The following is a 23914-nucleotide window of genomic DNA, read 5'->3' as shown; positions in this document are numbered from 1 at the left end:
TGAAATTCAAGCTTTGGATTTGGAATTGGAGCCTCGAATTCCATTTCCGCTTCGGTTCCACTAAAATACATGGATTTGGAATTGAATTCCAATTCCAACAATTCCAATTCCAAAATTTCAATTCCATCTATTTGCAAACGAATTACTCCCTCCGTCCCCAATTAATTGTTACTCTTTTCCATTTCGGTCCGTACCTCTAATTGTCACACTTCATTTTTACCATAAATAATAAGTATGTCTCCTAACTCACTTCACTCGCATTTTATTATAAAATTAATATAAAAAATTGGATCCTACATTCCACTAATTTTTTCAACCAATTTTTTTTATATTTCTTAAAATCCATGTCCGGTCAAATAGTGATAATTAACAGGGACGGAGTACAATTCAATTCCATATTGAAACGGGTCAAATTTTAAAAAAGAACGCGGATTTCGGGTCAAAAGAGAAACGGGTCATACAAATAAAAAATACTACGGTGCGTTCCTCCTTTGAGCCTTTCGTCTCTTTCTGCGGGTGCCCTAACCTCCCTCTCTCTGCGCTCTCACTCTGCGATTGTGCGCTCTCTCCGCGTGCCCTAGCAGCTCTCTATCTGCAATTGCGTTGTGTTCGTCGATGGATAATCAGGTAATGTTCCAATTTATTTTGTTACTGATAATTTTTTGATGTTCATCCGCCACTGCTTTGGTTTTTATAAGCTCCTTTTTTAACAAAAAATCCGACTCTGGATTCAGTGTGTTTGTAAGCTCCTTTTTCAAACTATCCCCGTTGTTGTCACTTTTCCCTTGCTCATCTTCCTATTCTTGTTTCAGTTCAAATTAATTTGGTGTGTTTGTATTCTGTGGCTTAATATATCTTTAATTGAATAAAGAAAGTTCAACATTCGCTACGGTTGTGTAGGTGTCAATTGCCAAGGATTTGAATCTTGTTAAAAATTTTAAAACCAACCAAATAAAAGTTTACACATTTAAGCTCGACACCATGGCTTCTCTGCTGAGCCCACCTCTGAATTTACCCATCAACAAGGTATAACTAACTGTTGTTCATCATTGATATATTGCTATTTCAAGTGTAATTTCAAGATGTTTAATTTTCTTTTGTTTGTATGGTCTTATTCAGTATATTGCTATTATTGGATCACTCCAGACTCCAGAGGTTTGTTAATTCTTGGAGTGTGTATATGTGATTCATCATAGCAGCATATATGAATCACAATTGTATGTTTTTTCGAGTTTAGCACGAAGATCATTCATCATAGGAATATAGGATGTAATAATCTAGTACACTCTATCCTTTGCTATGCTTTTTGGCCAAGAACTAGTCTTTGACCTTCACATTCTTGCATATCATAATAGGAAATTTGTTATAGAGATTTATGTCTAAAATTGTGACAGATTCGTGTGTGCAGAGCACGATGAGATAAGATCAGTTGACTCCATAAAATGAATCATTATACTCAGAGGCGGACATACGTTATAGGATGGGGGATCCTTGGGACCCCCAACTATTTGCATTTCGAGTGTATATTATATATGAGTATGATCCATATATATTCATTCACTTGCTTAGTTGGTTATGGAAGTGGACTGGGAACCATGAGAACATGGGATCGAATCCCTCTTGCCCCATATCTAGTGCATTATCTACTTATTTCATAAGATGAGAATATTTTGGTGGAATGTAGTTCATTATCTAATACTTACTTCATAAGATGAGACTATTTTGGTGGACGGATGAAAATGAAAAGATGAAACTATTTTTTATGGATGGAAAAGATAAGACGAAGTAGTAATTTGGACCCAGATTATGGGTTTTTAGTATAACAGAACTTCATATCTAGTTCATTATCTAATATTTACTTCATAAGATGAGACTATTTTGGTGGAAAGATGAAAATGAAAAGATAAGACTATTTTTTATGGATGAAAAAGATAAGACGGAGTAGTAGTTTGGACCCCCGATGTCAAAATCTTGCGTCCGCCACTGATTATACTAGTAAGTTTGCTCATGTTGAGACATGAAAGATCATTCATTAGTAATAGGATGAGTTGTTCATTAGACTTATGCAATGGTTCTCATTTTATTATTTATTGAGCTATGTTTTAGGAAATCAAGCAATGGTACTTTGCACAACAACGAGCTTTGGTTACTGCAATGTACATGGAAGTGTTGATGGATGGAGGCAAGTGTGGAAGATGGCGATCTACAAGACGTGCGACGGCAAGATCATCGTCTCATTGGGGAGGCAGGACGCGAAACAGGGAATATGCATATCCAAGGCCGGTTGCCTTAGCTGTCGCCCAAGTAATAATGGCGATTGGACAATTCTTCTTTGCCATGGGATGGCCCGGAACGATGTACTTGGGTACTCTTCTCGTGGGGCTTGGTTACGGATCACACTGGGCGATTGTGCCTGCTGGCTGCTGCTGCCTCAGAGTTATTTGGGTTGAAAAAGTTTGGGGCTTTATACAATTTCCTTACTCTAGCAAACCCTGCAGGCTCTTTGGTATTCTCCGGTCTGATTGCCAGCACTATATATGACATGGAAGCTGAGAAACAGGCTTGTGCACACCATCATGGCCAACAAATAGTATCATCTCTTTCAAGATTTGTCTATCTTGACGACCCTTTGAAGTGTGAAGGTGCCATTTGCTTCTTCGTTACTTCCTGATCATGTCCGGACTTTGCATTATTGCAGTCGTCTTAAGCTTGATTCTTGCGCATCGGACAAAGCCAGTGTGCGCTCTCCTTTATGGAGGGTCTCAAAGGTGACTTGTTGTATCTCTATGCTAATTCTGAGAAGTTGTGGAACGAAAAAGATCTTCCTCTCGAGTAGAATATACTCCCTCCGTCCCATGCTACTCGCACTTTTCATTTTAGGCCGTAAATTTGGGATTGATTTTTTTGTGTAATTAAAAAAGAATTTTAGGTGTAATGAGACATCACTTAATAAAAGAGCTCTTAACTTAAACTAACATATTAATTAAATGCATTAATTCTAACTTAAATTATAAATAGTGTAAGGACTTTGTGACGAGCCGAAAAGCAAACGTGCGAGTAGCACGGGACGGAGGGAGTATGAACCAACATGGTGATGGAGTGAAGACTCTTGCTAATTGTTTCATCTTTATAAAGTCTATTTTGGTTCTATGTTGTATCTTGAGGTTATCTGTTTTTGTATCAAAATAAGTTGGAGATAAAATGTTGAATGGATTGATATTGGCTTCTGTGGTTGTTTCACAATTCTCTTTGGATCTTAGTTCCTAAGTCAAGAGGGAGAAAGCAAAGAAGAACATGTCATTAAAGCACAAACAAGATGAATGCCCTACCACAAAACAATTAAGCACATTGTAAGTATACATTGTAGTTTTCGACTTATATCAAATGTTACTGTTTGAAACTGTATGAGAGTTTCTTATTCATGATGTCCATCAACATGTTGCACTCGTCGTATCCATGCAAATCTGCAGACAAAATTTACAAATTATTCTTTGTGAATTCCTTTTTTCCATGCTTGAAACAATCTCTTATCAATTGAATGCTGTGCAATCCCTTCTTATTTCTCCTTGGTCACCAGTCTTGATGCCAACCCTGCCTAGCTTGGTCATTGCAGTGATGAACGCCCCGTTAAAATCACCAGGGTTTTGGGCGAATTCCACGACAGTCTGCTGTGAAGCTGGATCAGTAAACAGCACCTGATCAGACGTAAACAACCCTCTCTTTCCCACCAGATTCTGGTAGTAGACGTTGTCAAATGTCTGTGGAGTCACATGATCCATGTTTATGGCTATTACTGGGTCAACATTCTGAGGGCATTCCTGCATCAACTGCTGCGCGAATTCTGGATCCATAGATGGGTCAACGGGGCTGGAAGAAGAGAACGAGTATATCCTGTTTGCGAAACGGCTGCAGTGGGAGAATCCTATTGTATGGCATCCCGAAAGAGCAATCATATCCGTCTGAGACAGATTATGCTTCGCAAACATGGCATTGAGTTGATCCAGATCGAATTCAGGCTCCGGTAAGTTCCCAGCAACACTAGAAGCTCGAGAAATTAGCCCATCGCGCCTTCCTAATTCCACGTTGTATGTAGGACCTCCTGCCTGAAACACCAGAAAATTACTTATCAGATCATGAGCTGACAACGTTTCGTTTCTAATGATCAGGTGAAAAGGCGATTGATTTTTACCTGGAAGACGACGTCTCTAGCAGCAATGGCCAAGATGTCTGCACAGGATACTATGCCAGGACACTGCTCCTCGACTGCTTTCTTGGCCTTAACAATAGTGTCAAATCCATCTCCGGCTAAAGATAGATTATCCGGGGCATCTTTCTCAGCATCGTTGTTTGGTGAAGCTATCATAACAGAGGCATCACATCCCTACAAGATGATGTGTACTATCAGTTCAGGTTAGTCATGCTGGCTATCCTTAACTTGTTGTGCTGTCTCGTTTACTGATTAATTACAAGTAAACTTGTGTGTAGTAAAATAGATATATCAAATTCAGTTCTAGAAATCTGTTTCTTGCTGTCGAAAATTTAAGGCCTAGTTAATTTCTTGCCACACTAGGTAAGTCTAGTGTTTCCCAACAATGATTCTCCATTTATCCATGGCTACAGGGTTATGTTCCCCTCATTTATCAAAGATGAAAGCATGTCATAAACTTGAGGTGAGGGCAAAAATTTCATTCTTACTAAATACTACTTCCCAGTTACATACCTCAACGAAGCAATCGTGGAAAAACAGCCGCACAGTTGCTGGAATGGTGACGAACGTCTGGCTTATCTTCGTCAGTACAACCTGCCTCACGATGTTCTCGACATTTGGACATGTTGAGCTATAGAAGTTCAGCTTCAGTTGTCCCTCTCCATTCCTCACAACTATGCATATTATCAGCAGAAACAAAATTCTGCAGTATCTCCCCATCTGTGTGTGTGTGTGTGTGTTGCTTGTAGCTTGTTCTGAATGTTTGAATTGAATATATGGCGAATGAAACAGTTAGAATATATGCAAATAGGATGATGACTTTAGGAAAAAAAAGTGTTTGTTAAATAAGGTAGTTGTTGCTCAGTCTAAGGCTGTGGAGTCTTAGCCTGAAACTGATGCTATATTGCAAGTTAATCATTCACTTTTCCTTAATAAAATTTAGGCCCACTAAATTTTACTAATATGTTCATATCTATGGTGAAAATTCATTTCTTTATTTTTCTTTGAATGTGACAATTTGTTATGCTTTCACATTGTTGGTCTATTAAATTTTCTATTGAATTTGTCTCTGCATTAATCCTTGCCTATAACTCGTTTTCAAAGTAGGTTTTATTTGCAACCGTTGATTCGGTCGAGAATAGGATAATCACAGTTAATGCATTTACTGACTCGATCAAATTTGGCTATTGTCAATTTTAATCTATGTAGCTCTCATGTTTCTAAGTCTCAAACACTCTATCTTAATTATTTTTATTAATATATCACATTTTGTGTTATAGTACTAAATACTCTACATAAGTATATTGATCCTTTATTCTTCTCCAATTATAATTACTAATATGATTTGCTGTGAATTAATGGAATATTGTAAAATCTTTTTTGTTTCTTTATTTCATACCAAATTGAAGTCTTGTATTTATTCTAAACAAATAAGTCTAATGAATGAATTGGGGTAGGAGGGTGGTAAGTAATAGTGCTACTTTTCCTACGGCAATTAGCATTTTTTTAAAAATAAATCGACAAGTGAAAATGACATGGTAACACATCCTATCGCCAACCTATTTAGCTTTTCCAGAAGGAGAAATGCAAGAAATTTTCTCTTGTTTATGCTGATACGCCATTATTTTTTTCCCAGCCATGTCAACATTGTGCAATTATTTACTAAAATTGAATAGCCAACATTTGAATAGCTTTTGCTAAAATCAATTATTTTCTCCACGAAATAAAATGTGTTTGGTGTAGGCTTTTAGAAAATCTCACAAGCAACCTATTATTACATTATACGATTATCTAGCATATTCCATCTTACCAGAAATATTTTATTTAACGTCTAATTCCATTTCATTACACGTCATTATATCTACTGTAAACCGACAGATTGCACATTATAAGATAATAATTTCAGTCCATCGAATAATTCCAATAGATGATTTCTAAATAAACATTGCCCAACTTTATTATACTTATATAATGGCTAATTTGCACCTAATTAAGAAGTTAAGTGGAAACTGCTGAATATATTTGTCATAAAGAACGTCGTAATTGTAGTAATTGCTAATTAAAAATGAATATACTATAAATTATCAGAAATTAATTACAAAAAGTTTGAATAATTCTTTAAATGCGTATATTGTACTATTATAAAATCCAAACATTATTTACACAGATCATATAACACAATTATTGTCAAAATGACAAGATATTGACCAATTATAAACATACTTAAATCATGATTAAAATGGATAATGAGTAAATAACATTATCCAGGCCATTTAATTGGTCAGAAAATATAGATTAGTTTTGTCAAAATGGATTTACTATTAATTATTGTTATTAGGGACTAGTCAACTTCGTAACAATATAATTTTGATCCTCATAAATTGAAGCGATAAACATCTAGTGATAATTATTCAGCCAAAACGATTCGTAGTTTAAAATATTGCTCTTAGGGACTAGTCAAGTTGATGTTTGTTGAGATATCAATCACAATTGAAATTATTTTTTTGAGTTTGACATTTGAAATAATTATATGTAAATCAATAAATCAAACATAATTCACTATAATGCTGTTACGGACTCATTTTCATATCAGTTGTGAGAACAATTGGTGTGTGGTATATAGATTAAATGAGCTCTCTATTCTACTAGGCTAGTCTTTTGATTGTGTTCTCCTATTTAATCTGTAATAATTAGTGTTTTCATTGAGAGCCAAACGGCTCGGAGTGGTGGCCGGGCAATGAACTCGTCGTGACCAACGAGCACATTTGGGGCCGACTAGGAGTGGTGACCCACGGAGTGGTGGTCGGGCAAAGAATCCGCCGTGACCAATGAGAACTCGGAGTGGTGGCCTGACAATGAACCAACCGTGACCAACGAGGACGTTGACCCTTAAAGGAGGGTCGAATGTTATAGACTCAATTCCCACATCGGTTGTGATTTTCCTATTTAGTCCGTATCACATGCATATTGAAAGTGTATAATTGTAATTTTATAAAACGAAAAAACTTACCATTTCCTTGAATTCTTATTTTTTTTCAATTATGTGTCTCCACACGAAATATGAAAGTAATCTCCATAAAAAATTACTAAATTTTGGATATAAGTTTTGTTCTCCAAAATGGAAAAAGTGTCTATGTTTTTGTAAAGTATTGTTGCACTTGCATCCTCAATCAAAAGAACAAATTGTTTCTTTTACTTAAGCATTAGTGCATTACGTATGTTTATATTTTTAGCAAACGATTAGTGCTGGTTCACAGGCAATGCAATGACGACTAAACTAATCCCTCTTAAAAAAATTGTAATGACCAATTAAACTATGCTGTCGACTGTGTAATGTCATTGTCCCAATTCTCAAACCTGAATTAAACAGTTGTCGTGTCAATTAATGGCATTTTTATAAGGTGCTGAGAACCTAACATAAAAGCATCCGCAATGGCGCCCGTCCCGGCGGACGTTGACCCGACGGGTGTCCGCGCGGACATCCCGATTATTTTATATTTTTTTCGAAAATTCTATAAATACGCCTCGTTGAATTTCATTTCATCCGCACCACTTGTATTAACGAGTATCTCTCTCTATACGTTTCTTTAATATATCCAGAATGGCTGGTAGTGGTAGTGGTAGTGGTTTTGGTGCGGGCGGTAGTGGTGGGGGGTAAGATGACATTATGAGGCGAATTCATGCACGTGTGCGGGGAGGCAGTGGAGAGGGAGATACAAGCGACCTTGGCGCCGGCGGTACCTCGACCCACCCATCATCGATCTATAGTACCTCGGGACCACCTCGCTGCACACCGTCGGTTGTACGATGATTACTTCGCTCTGAAGCCACGATTTGGGGAGAACGTGTTCCGGAGACGTTTTAGGATGCATCGTCCGCTCTTTCTGCGTATCGCGGGCGCTTTAGAGCGTCGATACGGGTATTTCAGGGTGCAGGAGGATGCAACTGGTAAACCCGGCCACACACCGATTGAGAAGTGCACTGTCGCAATCCGACAGCTGGCATACGGAGGCACGACCGACATGTTCAATGAGTACCTCCACATCGGCGAGACGACTGCCCGCGATTGCCTTAAGTATTTTTGTCATGGCGTTAGGGAGATATTCGGGGATAGGTATCTTCGGAAGCCTACCCCCGAAGATTGTCAGGCACTGATGGATATGCACGAGACTCAGCACGGGTTTCCGGGGATGCTAGGCAGCATAGATTGTATGCATTGGGAGTGGAAGAACTGCCCCGCTGCCTGGAAAGGGGTGTACACTACGGGTTTCAAGGGCAAGAATCCCACGATGATCCTTGAAACGGTAGCTGACTACCGGCTATGGATTTGGCATGCCTATTTTGGAGTAGCCGAGTCGAACAACGACATCAACGTCCTCCAGTCGTCGCCCCTTTTCAACGACCAGTGCATGGGCGTCGGTCCGGCCGTCAATTTCGTCGCCAACGGCAACCAGCACAACATGGGCTATTATTTGGCTGATGGGATATACCCTATGTCTCCCGTCTTTGTAAAGACGATCAGATGCCCAACAGAAAAAAAGAAGGTATATTTTGCGGGTCGTCAGGAGGCAGCGCACAAGGATGTGGAGAAGGCATTTGGTGTGCTCCAGAGTCGATGGGCGGCAGTGAAGGGTCCATCACGGCTGTGGTATACTGAGAGTATCGCCGATATCATGTACGCATGTATTATCATGTATAACATAATTGTCGAAGATGAAGGTTCAGCACTGACGGATTGGGCCATTGATGATGCTAATGCTGCGGGTCCAAGCCACGGTGTTGCCACCGACAATGTACGTATGGGTATACCCCATGACGAGGTCGAGCGAGTCCGTGCATTTGCCTACATGCGTAAAAAACAAGCTCATATTCGACTCCATAACTATATAATTGAAGAAGTATGACAGGGAATGGGTCGTCGTGGAAGAAATTTTTATTTGGGGAAATGTACTTTTTTTAGTTTTTTTTAAATGTACCTTTCTTTTTTTATTTAATGAAATTTTTAATCCGTAATCGTTCCGTAAATTGTTTAACTTCGTAAATTATTTAATTTGGTGAATTTGTGAATTTTTATTAATGTGGGAAGTCCGTCAGGATGTCCTTGGGGATGTCCGCCACTGTGCAGTGAGAAGTCCTTATGACGTGGCAGGATGTGTTTTTGGGATGTCCGCGGGGATATATCACCAATTTTTTTATATATCCAATATCCTTGTAGTCACAAAATCACAGTACGGATATTCATCCTTCACATTAATTTGAACAGTTCGTCATAAATTTGTATCTACATTTTCTGTTAAGCAAAAATTATAAGTGTGGTAAGATGCCTAGCTAGTGTATGGATTTTAACCCAATATGTAATAGTATTAATTCAGTTTTTGAAACACTACAATAATGTTTCAATCTCTAACCTTTACAAAATAAATTTGATTCCTCTCTACTTCTTTCGACCACTCAAAACCAAAGAATATTACACAAAAATGTGTCCATAATGATATTTGTGGGGCCAATTTTTGTGAATAAATTAGGTCATGATTTTGAGTGGCCGGATAGAATTTAGGGTGCCTAATTTTCCAGAAGAAAATGGAGATAGTATTAAACCGTGTCAAGAGTTGAATAAAGTGGATTACAAATTAAGTCAATATTAGTGCCTTATTTGATGATTTACGTACATTCAAAACAAATATGAGCAACACTTAAAGTTGTTCAATATTTTGAGTCGCCCAATTGATATATAATGAATCGAAGTTCTAACTAATTTTCAGATTACTTAGTATTTTTTATAGCAACGATTGATTATCTTAACTTATTTTCATGAACATATGGCGGAGGTGGCATCATGGAGACATGGACCATGGTAGTGATATCTTTTATTTCTGAACACTCAAAAAATGAAATCTCATACAATAATAGTCTATCATCTCTATGGCACACTTTCGTGATCGATGTTGTTAGATCTAGATTGAAGATCTATAACGGATACAGATGGGGTTCCCCGGGTAGGGACTTCGACGCTCCGGTCAGTGTAGTGATAAATAGGGCCAACCTCATTACAGAGAAAAAAAATGAACCACTCCCTCCATCTATCATTACGAGTTTCATTTCTTAGCAGCACGGGTTTTAAGAAATGTTAAGAAAAGTGTATGGAAAAAAGTTAGTGGAATTTGAATCTCACTCATATATATTAGTTTTAAATAAAATATGCGTGGAACGTGAGACCCTATTACCATTTATAGTAAAAATGAACTGAAACCTCTTAATACTATTCGTGGATGAACTAAAATAGAAAAACGAAACTTCTATTCACGAACGAATGGAGTATTTTAGTACTGATACTACAGCCTATTTTTATAAGTTGTTATAGCAAGCGAAACCCATTAAGCAGCGAAGCCTATTTATTTACCTCAGCTTCGGCCCATTAAATAGGGAAGCCTATTCTACCCAGCTTCGGCCCAATTACACTCTTATCTTTTAAATTCAATACCAATATTTATATAACATTCAAAAGAGAAAATAAAAAAGAAACTGAACTATTCTGCTCAAAGAGGAGAGGCCATCGAATTTCAAATTCTAAGAGAGGTGGAAAAATGGCAATGGAAGTTGAAGTGAGTGTAACAGGCTTGAATTTCCCCTTTCTGCAGCCTGTACGACGGCGTTTTGGGCCGGATGCCCTCTTCTTCGAGGCTGGCAACATAGAAAGACAACTCCTCGCTAAACAGGTACTAATAGATTAAACAATTTAGTAATCAATCTAGAGCTTATTGGAGTAATTGAGTTGAGAGTGGTTATTTACTTTTGAATTTTTGCTTGCACTAGCTGTTTATATGATGATTATTGATGATATTTTTGACAAGTTTATGATTACTTATAATTATGTCTGCGGGATACAATTTAGGCGAGCTTTCTGCTGCTGTTATTGTTTGAATTGCGAATAATGATTTTAGTTTGATAATTACTGATTACATGACAATCAAGTTGTGATGAAAACCTTTAGCTAATTGATCCACCTGATGGATAAAGTGAGTACTCCTTTAGTGCGTAATGTAGAAATAGTTAGAATTAGGTGTTATTTGATCTCAGACTTATGTATAACCTAGACACCAATATGTTTGCTTTGTCAAGATGAATGTGGAAACATTGTTTAAGTTTAATCAGTAAACTTGAATCTGAAATTAATGTTGTTTTTATCACTTTCATTGAGGTGAACTGAATTCTGGAGAAAACAGTTAGTAGTAGTCTAGTAGACCAGGAGAAATGAAGCCTTCTGAAAAAATCATTTCCTTTGACTTTGAGTACCTTAAGAAAAGAGATTGTTCCAAATTTTAAGTCAAGTGATTGTCAATTATTGTTCTGGTTTAAGTCATTAAATGGAAACTAGAGAAGTTGTGCTTGTCTAAGGGTAGTTGCTGGGTTATTGAGAAAGAAAAGCTTTGTTATGCGTCAATATGTCATCTGGATCTACTCTTTCCATTCCCATCTTCAGTATAAACTTTGGTTATATGTCTTTATCAAAAATTTGGCATAAAATATAGATTTATATGCATCGTAGGAAATCACAAATCATAAAAGACAAACTCCTGTAGTCCTTATTTGAGTGAATTGATCAGCAGTATTGTGATTTCCTCTTGTATGGCATCATTTTCCTGTCATTTTTTACGCTTCATTTATTGCCTTGTGTTTAAAGACATTTCAATCATCATAAACGTATTTTTGTGTAGGTTACATTAGATATAACAGATAAAGAAAAGCAGCAGATACAAAGCATGGAAGATTGGGGAAGCAGGTACAACAATCTACTTGGTGATCTAGTGCTTAGGGTTTTCCAGAATTGAGTAATCAATATCCTAATGTTAGAAAAGAGATCAATGGACTTGGACTTGCATTGTTTTGTTTTCTATTGAGAAGCAGCAGATGGCAATCAAAATGAATGTTGCGTGAAGCCTCATTATTATGTAAGAGGAAAATCTAGTTTTGTCTGCTTAAAACAGTTAGCATGCATGGATACATTTATTTCCCAGGCATTTTTGGTTTGTTACTAGTGCTAATATTGGCGTATAACATAGACCTGAAGTTTTATCAGAAACAAACTGCACAATTTTTATTTTGAATATCGTGTCATCTTAGCACTCTTAAGTGGATGATCTTGTTCTTATTACTTAACCATAATCATGATTCATAAGTGTGTGCATTTGTTTCCTAGGCATTGCTGTTTTGTCTCAATGGTGATATTTTCGTATCGTATGACATCGCCTTACAGTTTGAACAGAAACCATCTGGCAGACGTTTATTACTTAGGCACTAAATCCTTGTGCATCTACTGTTTGCTGTTGACATTCATGTGACTATTCTACCGCACGATCTCTATTCTCTATCTTCGTTCTCAATATTATCTGATAGTACTATATTTTATCTCCAAAAAATTTTAATCAGTGAAGTCTACTGTCCTATTGTTGGTTGTGGAGCGCACCTCCTGTCTTTGGAGGACTTTGAAGATCACTATATTGCTAGGCACATGGCATCTTGTTCTGTCTGCTCACAAGTATATCCAACATCACATTTACTCAGTATACATGTTTCTGAGGCCCATGATTCATTCTTCCAGGCAAAAGTTGCGCGTGGATATGCCATGGTAAATTCTTGCACTCCTTTCTTTGTTGAGCCTCCATGCTAAGGCTAATTAATCTTTAAATTTGCAATATAACAGTTTCTATGAGTTAAGGGTTGCATGTATCTTTCATAGACGTCACCACGGTTCCGGAACCGGCGGTTCACGGTTCGGAACCGCCGGTTCCGGTTCAATAAATTGATGAACCTGAACCGGCCCGGCCAAGGTGTGGCGGTTCCGGTTCGTGAACCGTGGAACCGCCGGTTCAAGTGAACCGTGGAACCGCCGGTGATTGGCCGGTTCCGGGCCGGTTCGGCCAGTTCGGCGGTTCGTTTTGATATTTTTTTTTTTTTTGCATTTTGTAAATTGTAATTCAAGTTTAAAATGTAAAAAAACTTGCGTAAATAACATTAGAATGAAGCGATGTACAAATGTAATTTTATTGATACAAATTACAACTTCAAAATTACAAATTACAAGTTAAAATTTACAAATTACAACATAAAAATTAGAAATTACAACTTCAAAATTATAAATTACAAAAGACTTAAAGTCTTCATTACAATTTACAAAATTACATATTCGAAATAAAGGGGAGAAAAAAGAAATAAAGGAAAAAGACTTGAGCTCAACTTAAATTTAAACTTAAATTTAAAATTTAAGTTGAAATATAAGTTGAGATGCCTACGTATCCTCAATGCTCAATTGCATTTTGGAATCAAAGTCCACGTAGTTCTCTTACCTTGCTTACCTATTTGGCTTGATCGGAAGTATTGGCGCCTACTCTTCTTCGTCGGGGAAGTAGTCTTGGTCGGGTTGTACTACTAGTTTGTCCCAATCCGGTTCTTGGTCTCTAATTTCGGCGGAGCACCAATCATCAAGTAACATGGTGGCTTCCATGTTTTGTCCGGTGAGCCTACTTCTTCGGTCGTCCAAGACGTTGCCTCCAACACTAAAGGCGGACTCGACGGCGACAGTGGAAGCCGGAACCGAAAAGATCTCCTTGGCCATTGATGCAAGGATGGGAAAATCTTTCTCGTGTGAAGACCACCAATCTAGGACGTCGATTTGTTGGGGAACGGGACCTCCTTCTTCCTCATTGAATGAAAAGTGTGAGTCTAAATATAAATCTAACTCACTTACCGAATGTGCCGTCCTTCCTCCGCTGCTGAAGGCGTATAGGTCCGCCAATTGGGATTGGGTGTCGAGGTCATCAACTTGGAAAAATCAACTAAATAGTCTATATGCTCCATTGTAGATTGCAACATGTCATATGTAGAGTTCCATCTAGTAGAAACGTCTAAAGTAAACTTTGTGTACCTTATTTTCTTCGAGTGGCAATACTTCTTCCACGCCTTGCCAATTTGAGGCTTCCAGTGGATCAAGGATACAGCTGTAGTAATAGGTTGAATATGTCTTTGCCATAAAGACAAAGCATCTTGTACTGCCGGTTGTTAGATCTTTGAGCAGTAGAGGGGGGAATTCTTTTTGCAGCAACATTAAAAGCTTGTTGCATAGTCATTTCATATTTTCTGTCATTAAAAAAATTGAACGGCAAATGTTTCATTGCCGCCCATCTTACCATGGTATCGGTAGTATTTTTGGGATCGTATTTAAATAGTGGCGTACCTGTTTGAGACGATGAGCCGGCGGGGAAGTTGATTTGGGTTTGGGATCTAGAATGCCCAAATTCCACGGGGTGTTTTTCCTTCAAATGGCGTGTGAGAGTACCATATCCCCCACCGATTACAAATGGATAGACTTTATCGCAATAGTTGCAATAAGCTTTGAACTCGCCTGTCTCCACGGTAGTGGTCGAATGTTTCCCGGGACCTTCTTGTAATGTTTGGTGAGGATGTCGGATTTCAACTTTGGAGGCATCTTCTTCTTTTGTCTCCCGGAAGGAGGAGGAGCTTCGGCCTCCTCGTCATTTTCGCCAACTTGGCCGGCGCTAGAAGGTGGGAATTGATGCGATCCATCGTCGCCTTCGTCCGATGATAGATTCACATCGTATTCGAAACGCGAATCCGAATGTGGCTCTTCGTCGCCGAGGGTGGCAAGTAACAAGGCCGCATTTCGATCTTCTTCCTCCTACGAGAATTATACACATTAAAACATATCATATAACATATTAAAACATATTAAAACTTACTAAAACATATTAAAACATATAAAACTTACTAAAACATATTAAAACTTACTAAAACATATTAAAACATATTAAAACATATTAACATATTAAAACTTACTAAAACATATTAAAACTTATAACATATAAATCAAAGGAAGGACCACGCTGAGGCATTCCACAATAGGCCATCTTGCACAAGGATATAAGAAAAGGCGGTAGTCCGCACATAATCTTTTTCCGAGCAAGTATACCAAATGGTGCTCTCAAATTAAAGACTTATCATATAACATATTAAAACATATTAAAACTTACTAACATATTAAAACTTATATCATATAACATAATAAAACATATTAAAAAACTACTAACATATTAAAACTTATTATAACATATTAACATAGTAAAACATTTAATTTAGAAGTTTAGAACTTACTTGTAATCGAAGAGCGGCTCGCCTTCCCACCTCCTCCGCAACTTGTGCTCTAGAAGGGGCACGACGACGACGAGAGTCACTTTGATCTTGGGCAATTCCCTTGCCCCGATCACCACCACGACGAGATGAAGACATGATATTATGGAAATTGGAAGTAGAGAATAGAGAGTAGTGTTTATGTGATATTAACGTAAACAAGAACAACGTGAGTAAATTATGAGCGCAAATAACGTAAACAACTTGAGAGAAAGAGGATGGAGAATAGAGAAATTGAGATTGAGAGAGAAATTCTTATCAACACAAGAATGGGGTAAGTAGAAAATGAAGATGAGGGGGTATTTATAGGGGAAAAATGTGATTAAAAAAAGAAAAAAAAAAAGAAAAAATTTCAAATTTTTGAAATCCGGCGGAACCGCCGGTTTACCGCCGGAACCGCCGGTTTACTCGTTGAACCGCCGGAACCGCCGGTTTACTCGTTGAACCGCCGGTTTTTGGTCAGAAACCGCCGGTTTCGTCAACGGTTTTCTGACAAAAACCGGCGGTTTCTGACCCGGTTTCTGAAAAGGCTACGTCTAGGCCGGTGGTAGCCTGAAAAGGTGTCGGAACCGGCGAACTGCCGGTTCGGAACCGCCGGTTACGGTTCGCAAATTTCATGAACCTGAACCGGCCCGTCGGAACCGCCGGTTCCGGTCACGGTTCGGAACCGCCGCCGACGGTTCCGGTTCCGGTTCGGAACCGCCGGTGACGGTTCCGGGCCGGTTCAGCCGGGCCGGTTCGGTTTGGTGATGTCTAATCTTTCACAACTACTTGTAACTATTAGTTTCTAGCCTCTATTGCTGCATGAGTAATGCTTCGTGATCCTTCAATATTTCTTGTTAATATTCTATGTAATTATATGATGTAGTATGAATGCCTTGTCGAAGGCTGTGATGCAAAGCTGAAGAGCTACAAGAACCGACAGCAACATATGGTTGATAAGCATAAATTTCCTTCTTCATTTGAGTTTTTCAAGAAGTCGAGACCATCAAAGAAACAGAGGCAGAAAACCCAGCGTAAACAAGCAGTGCACAAAACAGAGGATGCATCAACTGCAATGCAGGTGGATCAAGAAAACATCGACAGCCTTGTTTCTGCAGTTTCAAGACTAAGCACTTCAGAGTCTCCTTCATCGATCAGTTTTGGCCGTCGCCACACCCGAGGTCTCACATTCGTCCCCCGAGCCGTTCAAAAAGAGAAAAGACCAGGCCAGTCATCAGAACAGCCAAAAAGATAGCATGATTACTCGGAAGATTCAATCACACATGTTCCTCGATGCGGTTCTTTGATTTGAAGTGGCGATATATTGGTCAAATCAATGAAAGTAACACAGACAACGTCATCCAAATCCAACGGGGGCGTGCCTCGTCCAATCTTCCAGAGATCTCGATGTACAATTCTGCATAACGCTGCTTATTTTGCTGTAGATCTTGTGCTGTTCTTTAACAGTTTGGCAATTGACGGTGTTGTATTGAACTATATGCCAATGTACTACATAATCATAAATTTTTCAAGTTTTTCCTGATTCACATCCTTTTTGTAATGACTTCTCCATTTTCAAGCCATTCTCCAAAACCTTATTTTTGTTAATTCCATTTATATTTTGTCTTCACAATATGCTTCAGATTTGATATTTGGCAATCTCGGATTAATACTAACATGCTTCTCGTTTTATTACTGCAAACAAGGATGTGGTTAATGAGGTAGAAACTTCTCATGATTTCAACTCAATATCTATTAAGGATAAGATTGTGAAACGCTCTTGTTGAGCTAAAAATCGAAACTGGAAGTATATGAATTGATTGTACATACCATTGGTATATTCCTGAATTGAAACAGGAACACAAGTTGAGATGGCCGAGTTGGTCTAAGGCGCCAGATTAAGGTTCTGGTCCGAAAGGGCGTGGGTTCAAATCCCACTCTCAACATAATTTTTATATTAATTTATTCTTTATATTATCAACTTCATGTTTCTTTATTTTTTGTATCCTAACATGGCTCATGAGAGTAGTAAGAGCATCATGTAAAAAGTGAATCCTACAACTACAACTGATGCAAATGGTAATAACAGTGCTTACATAGAAATTGTGAGAATCTCATTCTGTAGATATAGTACTATGAAGTTTGAGTGACTGGGAACCTTTACTTTCCTTCTCGTCTAATGATTGGCAACTCAAGATTTTAGACTAGCATCTATGGAATCCGTAATATAGTATGTGTGTATGAAGTGACTACCATGTGAAAGCATGCATATAAACCTAGAAGTAGAACTAGATATATTAAGTTTTTGTATGGACTGGAATTAATTAATGTCTTGGTTAATTTGGTGGTGCCTTGGAAAAGTATTTTTTTTGTGTTTCATACTTTTGAGGGAAACATGGCAAGTTTTTTTTTCCGTTATCATCAACAGTTTTGTTAACACAAAGCTGGTTTATTCCGTCTCTTGTTACGGAAGTTGTGTATCTTTTGGATATACCAATGTCTGCTTTTATAAACTGACATTATACTGGATTTTGGTCAGTTGTTTTGACATACATTCTTCAATTGTCTATCTCGTTTTATTTTTTCATATGCCAGAGTCCTAAACAACCATGGATGGTTTCAGATTATTGTATCAAATTTTCTTTGTTGACTTTCCAACCAGTTATAAAATTAATTAAGAATCCGTCTAGTACACGAAATTGAAATTATAATTCTACCGAATTGAACTTATATTTCAAATCCAAATTCTTTAATCGATAAAAATGATAGTAAGTATGAAATTTAATTTAAAGAAATTATACACACACAAGGGATTGTAGTATGTGTAGTGTCTGCATGTGTGTGACTGAGTGTGTGTAGTGTGCGCATTATGTTTATGTAGCATGTGAAGGTGACAAATTTTATATAGTAATTATTTGAAATGGTACGATTTAACTACCTATGATATGTAATTCAAATTATAGGATTAAAAAAATAATAAAAATTATAAATTCAAATTTATTACTATACAAAACAGGATTATATGATATAGAAGTTGTTTTCACAAGACATTACTCTCCCAATTATTTGCCGTCAATAATTGTTGGAAAAATAAAACTCGAAAGCTACAGTGTGGTAGCGTTTGGCATTTCAAAATTTAAAATATGATAACCATTAATCAAACCGCAATAAATGAATCACAAAAAATATCCTCGCAAGTTTCCTTAAGAGCATCTCCAATGCTGGCGGACGTCAAATAGCCGTCAAATAGCCTTCACACTGCCACATCATCAGCACTACAATTCTCCTGCCACATCAGCTTGCCACATCAACTGGACATCAAATAGCCATCAAATAGCCTTCACACTACCTATCCACATCACTAATAACAATTATATAATTTAATTTACAATTGTATCAACATACATAATTTAATTTACGAGACAAATACGGAAAATTCGAATAATAATATTAAAATTTAAAAAGTACATTACTTTTAAAAAAAAGTACAACAATTTAAAAAAATTACAAAAAGTAAAAAGTACATTAATTTAAAAAAGTAAAACAAAATCACTCATCGCCGCCGTCCTCGTCTCCGTCGTCGCCCAACGCTTCTTCACTGCCGTCGCCGCCGCCTCCGTCGCCACCTACGCCGCGGCTATTCCCGCCGGTGTCCCTCCTCATCGCCTCCAGTTTAAATCCGACGCCGGTTTGGCGCCGATCCGGGAGCCACAATGGCGCCCGTGAGGATCGGCGTGGGAACCGGCGTCAGCGCGGGAATCGGCATGGCGACGCCGATTTTGACGCCGATTTCGCCCACGCCGGTTCCAATGGTTCGGCGTCAAACCGGCGTGGGCGAAAAATCGGCGCTCCGGTGGTGACGCCGACCATTGGAGATGCTCTAACCTAAAACTCTAACAATAAAAAAATGGCGCCTCAAAATCACAAGCCCCGCCATTTCAAAATACGCGTCCCTCGCAAGCTTCTCCCCCGAATCAATTCAAATTCCCGCCCCCAAATTTCCCTAACCCTTATTTATACTCTCCCCTCCTTCACCTCTATTCAAATCACAACAATCAATCTCCATTGTTACAGTTCCAATCATCTCCCCAAAAATGCCGTCCATTCCAGAAGAGCCTCTCCTTGCTCCCAACCCCGACCGCTTCTGTATGTTCCCGATCCAGTACCCTCAAGTCTGGGAGATGTACAAGAAGGCGGAGGCCTCCTTCTGGACGGCCGAGGAGGTCGATCTCTCGCAGGACCAGCGCCACTGGGAATCCCTCACCGCCGACGAGAAGCACTTCATCAAGCACGTCCTCGCCTTCTTCGCCGCCTCCGACGGCATCGTTTTGGAGAATCTCGCCGGCCGCTTCATGAAGGATGTCCAGATCTCGGAGGCGCGCGCCTTCTACGGTTTCCAGATCGCAATCGAGAACATCCACTCTGAGATGTACAGTCTCCTCCTCGAGACTTACATCAAGGACTCCGAGGAGAAGAGCCGTTTGTTCCGCGCAATCGAGACCGTCCCCTGCGTCGAGCGCAAGGCTAGCTGGGCGCTCAGCTGGATCGACGGATCCGAGACGTTTGCGGAGAGATTGGTCGCGTTCGCTTGCGTCGAGGGGATTTTCTTCTCCGGCAGCTTCTGCGCGATTTTCTGGCTGAAAAAGCGCGGGCTCATGCCTGGATTGACCTTCTCGAATGAGCTAATCTCCAGAGATGAAGGTCTGCACTGCGATTTTGCTTGTTTGCTGTATAGTCTGTTGAAGATGAAGCTGAGCGAGGAGAAAGTGAAGGGGATTGTGGCGGATGCGGTGGAGATTGAGAGGGAATTCGTGTGTGATGCTCTGCCCTGTGCGTTGGTGGGGATGAATGGGGATTTGATGAGTCAGTACATTCAATTTGTGGCGGATAGGTTGCTGGATGCTTTGGGGTATGGGAAGATGTATAATGTGCAGAATCCTTTTGATTGGATGGAGCTGATCAGTTTGCAGGGGAAGACAAATTTCTTTGAGAAGAGGGTTGGGGAGTATCAGAAGGCTTCAGTGATGTCGAGCTTGAACGGTAATGGCGGTGACTCTCATGTGTTCAAGCTGGATGAGGATTTCTGAAGTGTTTGTTACTGATTTTTATACTATTTGATGTGTTGGGTTGGATTGATATAATATTTACTCTTTAGTTTGTGGTAGGAATGCGTTTCACTTGTATAATAGGGATTTAGGGTTTCTAATGGCTTTCTATAATTGTTCATCTTATCTCATCTTAGGCTGAGGAATGAAGGAACAGAATAATTATGTATTGTAGTATGCATTAATTCAGTTTCTTTCTCCAAATATTGTGCTTTTGGAATTGTAATCTGATATCATACTCATAAAACACTACTACAGTGATCAAATCAGGAAATACTATTGAGTAGAATCCCACTGAAAGTAGTATAGCAAAGCCAACAGAAGTGAGAAGCTGAATGTCACATGTTAAAGATTTGTATTGCAAGCCACACATAATGTGTTTTTTTTGGGGTTGCAATGTGAATAATTGTTATGCATGTGTCACTCATTTTTAAAAAGCAACACATAATGTAGTGAGTGATCAAATTAGAAATGCCATGAAAAGCATGGTGTTGGCAGCCATAAAATGTCAAAACTTATATTTAGTGTTTGCGAATCTTGGAAAGGAGTTGGGCTAATTAACAATATCCTTTCGTTCCAAACACAATGATAAAGAAGCTAATCAAGAGTGTGAATCATAAATTCATAACAACAAAAACCACCTCCACAACCAGTTCAAGAATCTCCAAATCAACCACTGTGGCAGAGGTGGTGGGAATAAAGGGCAAGGCCAGAAGGGTGGTAGGAGTAACAATCAGCCACAGGCCAAGGCAAGAATAAAGAGCAAAATTTGTATTGCAAAATTTGGAGTGTGAACAATTGTTATATGCTTATGTTGATTTTAAAAAGCAAGACATGATGTAGTGTGAGATCAAATTAGAAATACCATGAAATAGCATGGTGTTGGAAGCCATAAAAGGTCAAAACTTCTAGCAAATGAAGTACCTAATGAAACATAAGGGAATATAGAAACCAGACCAAAAGTTAAAATCCCATCAATATAGTAATGAAGCAAATGATTCTTATTGGAAGTGTGCTGCTCTTAATTTATAAACCTCAGAGGTGTGAAGCTGCCTCATAGATGATATGGGTCTAAACTATTGCCATTGCTTATCTAGCAGGAGGTGGAGGCACATCAGATCTTGCGAATCCCAGCCACACAACAACACCAATTGCCAGGATCACCCATCCACCAATGTCGTATTTGAGATCACTGTTTTTGCTAGCCTTGGTACTCTGCTGCTGTAGACGGGTAAAAAGCGTGAAAATGTGGCCCAGGTAACATTTTTTCACCCAAAATAAGCAAATGAATTAATAGATAGATAAAGCTATTGCTGAGACAATATGTTATGGTTATCAACTTACTATCAAGCAAATCATGTGCTATTTTCTCTCAATGGAATACAAATCAAAGACAATAATCTTGGGATAACCAAATAAATTTCTTTTTATCTACTGGCACTTCTCACAAAAGATCCAATAAACTCAGAACAATTTGATTACATGTTGGAAACTGTTTACCTTTGTACTAGTAGAAGCTGATTGATCAATGCCTGTAGCCTGACTGCCCAAAGCCCCCATACCACCATGCTTGTAAATCTCCATATGTAACTCAGGAGCCTTACAGATAACATCAATAGCCTCAATAAGACACCAAAATTCATGGAGCAGTAAAAAGAAAAAGCCACTCCAGTATAGGAGTAAAATAATACCTTGGAGGACACTTCTAAAGATTTCTTATATAGTTCATTTTGTGGTTCCTGCAGCAACAAGAATGGAAAACACAAGTCAATTTACCAAGAAAACTAAGAGAGTAAAATAGAAGACATTTTATTTAACTGAATCTACCAGTTCATATGCTTGCTCAAAGTACCGGGCAGACTTGTCAAAGTAGCCTTTAGCCTCCTCAAGATCGGGAATGAGAAATGCGCTAGATGTGTACGCATTTCCAAGGCACCAGAGTGTTTCATGCTTTCTAGGGTCGACAACCAGTGCCTCCTCCAGCTTCTCTATAGCATCTACGACACATAAAAAAGAACAAACTCTAGCTTAACCATGAAGGCGTGAACACAATTTTATCCACACTTCCACTCATGACTGCAAATTTGGAAAACATACAAAATACCATCTTGCATCTGAGTACATATCTGGTGATTCAAATTAACGAATTATAGATAATAGGCCTACCACATTTTCTCCATTCAGCTTGAACAAAGATCTAGCAATTCGAATTAACTGAGTATAGATAACAGGCTTCAATAAATGAAGATGACTGATACCTAAAAGCAGTATAATAGAACGTAAAATTGAGGAATTGCACATTTTCTCACTACTCCAATTTCATAAGCTTAAATTACAGCAAGCAGCGAGCACCCATTTTTTCCATCCATTAATTTGTTACTCCATAAACGAAGATCTCAAACACACTGCTAATCATCAATACTAGCGAAATTCGAAAAAACGACTGATAAAAGAATCAAACAAATGCAGTCATTTTTTTTTACCTTTAACCATTTGTTTCGAATCCGCACCGTTTTGAAAGTGCGACAATTCCAGCAGCGCCCCTCCCCATCTAGTCAAGTTCTACACCGATGAATTAAACAATTAGTATTTCAAAAAACTGAATCAACCACAAAACAATGAAATAGTATAGGCGATAGCGAGTGGACGGACATCGGCGTCGAGAGGATTATTGGCGTAAGAAGCTTCAGCAGTTATTCGAGCCTGCTCGAAGAAAATGAAACGATCCAAATCGCCAGGCGCCTCCATAGGTAGAATTTCTGCTGCTTGAGTGTAGCCTGCTATTCACTTTTATCTGGAGAAGTATTCCCTCGTCTTTAAATTAGGGCATTCATGCGTTTCGAACAAGCTTGTAAATTTACACTATTCTACTCAACTACTCCTGTTACAGTAACAAGTGGGAATATTATTTACTCTATTTAATATAAATTCTTGTGAAAAATCGACTTTTTTATTTAAAATTATTAGGGTAGACTTTGTGCTTACTAAAAAAAATTCCATTATATCCCAAAAGAAATTGTGCACACTTTTTTTAGTTTGAGTTTTATTTTATGATGTTAGTTGATTAATGGAATGTAGTAAATAAGTTATGATATTGAGTTTAAAAAATAATGGATACTAGAGAAAAATAGAAAGTGTCACTTTACTAGGTTTATGCAGATGCAAATGGCACACAGTGCATATTTTTGGGAGGAAGCAATGTTTGAAATGGAATTTGATTTAGGTGTATCTTAGGTCATCCACAACGCTGTTGCTATACCGTTCCTAAACCGTTCCTTAAACTACTATTTGCGGGCTCCACTATACTTTTTTACTCTATTCCTTAACTAAGGAACGGAACCTGCAACCCTCCGTTCCTTAGCCGTTCCTTAAATTACTATTCATTCAATTTCATTTCTTATTTTTATTTCCAACCCAA

General features: G+C 38.5%; 5 protein-coding genes and 1 non-coding gene across 8 annotated transcripts; 4 read left to right on the top strand and 2 right to left on the bottom strand.

Annotated features, from left to right (window-relative positions):
- Positions 1 to 469: 469 nt before the first annotated feature.
- On the top strand, positions 470 to 3754 carry LOC121748296. 2 transcript variants are annotated; one of them, XR_006039434.1, is made up of 5 exons: positions 470 to 627; positions 901 to 1026; positions 1120 to 2768; positions 3261 to 3350; positions 3614 to 3754. XR_006039434.1 is itself a non-coding variant. In XM_042142559.1 (3 exons), the coding sequence occupies exons 1-3, from the start codon at positions 616 to 618 to the stop codon at positions 2539 to 2541; spliced, it is 573 nt and encodes a 190-aa protein (XP_041998493.1). In that variant the 5' UTR covers positions 470 to 615; the 3' UTR covers positions 2542 to 2768. The 2 variants fall into 2 exon arrangements, 1 of the variants encoding a protein (XP_041998493.1); XM_042142559.1 differs by lacking the exons at positions 3261 to 3350; positions 3614 to 3754 and having other exon boundaries at positions 2107 to 2768.
- Positions 3279 to 5181, bottom strand: LOC121748295 (peroxidase 55-like). Its single transcript, XM_042142558.1, has 3 exons — positions 4721 to 5181; positions 4190 to 4381; positions 3279 to 4103 (listed from the first exon to the last, which is right to left on the bottom strand). Exons 1-3 carry the CDS (start codon positions 4925 to 4927, stop codon positions 3531 to 3533), a joined length of 972 nt encoding a protein of 323 aa, XP_041998492.1. The 5' UTR covers positions 4928 to 5181; the 3' UTR covers positions 3279 to 3530.
- Positions 5182 to 10725: 5544 nt separating this feature from the next.
- LOC121748913 (zinc finger protein 511-like) lies at positions 10726 to 16999 on the top strand. Its single transcript, XM_042143478.1, has 4 exons — positions 10726 to 10923; positions 11923 to 11987; positions 12635 to 12833; positions 16278 to 16999. The coding sequence occupies exons 1-4, from the start codon at positions 10792 to 10794 to the stop codon at positions 16644 to 16646; spliced, it is 765 nt and encodes a 254-aa protein (XP_041999412.1). The 5' UTR covers positions 10726 to 10791; the 3' UTR covers positions 16647 to 16999.
- Positions 17000 to 17256: 257 nt separating this feature from the next.
- TRNAL-AAG lies at positions 17257 to 17337 on the top strand. The gene has a single exon. It is a non-coding gene; the product is annotated as a tRNA-Leu (tRNA).
- A 2053-nt stretch (positions 17338 to 19390) lies between these two features.
- LOC121746629 (ribonucleoside-diphosphate reductase small chain) lies at positions 19391 to 20700 on the top strand. Its single transcript, XM_042140531.1, has one exon. It carries the CDS (start codon positions 19486 to 19488, stop codon positions 20476 to 20478), a length of 993 nt encoding a protein of 330 aa, XP_041996465.1. The 5' UTR covers positions 19391 to 19485; the 3' UTR covers positions 20479 to 20700.
- A 693-nt stretch (positions 20701 to 21393) lies between these two features.
- LOC121746630 (mitochondrial import receptor subunit TOM20-like) lies at positions 21394 to 23366 on the bottom strand. Of its 2 annotated transcripts, none has more exons than XM_042140533.1 (6): positions 23149 to 23366; positions 22980 to 23058; positions 22324 to 22493; positions 22188 to 22235; positions 21997 to 22095; positions 21394 to 21717 (listed from the first exon to the last, which is right to left on the bottom strand). In XM_042140533.1, exons 1-6 carry the CDS (start codon positions 23242 to 23244, stop codon positions 21586 to 21588), a joined length of 624 nt encoding a protein of 207 aa, XP_041996467.1. In that variant the 5' UTR covers positions 23245 to 23366; the 3' UTR covers positions 21394 to 21585. The 2 variants fall into 2 exon arrangements, with proteins under 2 accessions (XP_041996467.1, XP_041996468.1); XM_042140534.1 differs by having other exon boundaries at positions 21394 to 21714.
- Between the last annotated feature and the right edge of the window lie 548 nt (positions 23367 to 23914).

The sequence above is a fragment of the Salvia splendens genome, chromosome 9 (assembly GCF_004379255.2).
Source record: "Salvia splendens isolate huo1 chromosome 9, SspV2, whole genome shotgun sequence".
Classification (NCBI taxonomy): domain Eukaryota; kingdom Viridiplantae; phylum Streptophyta; class Magnoliopsida; order Lamiales; family Lamiaceae; genus Salvia; species Salvia splendens.
Note: the sequence above shows the minus strand (reverse complement) of the source record. Positions and strands in the feature narration are given on the sequence as shown.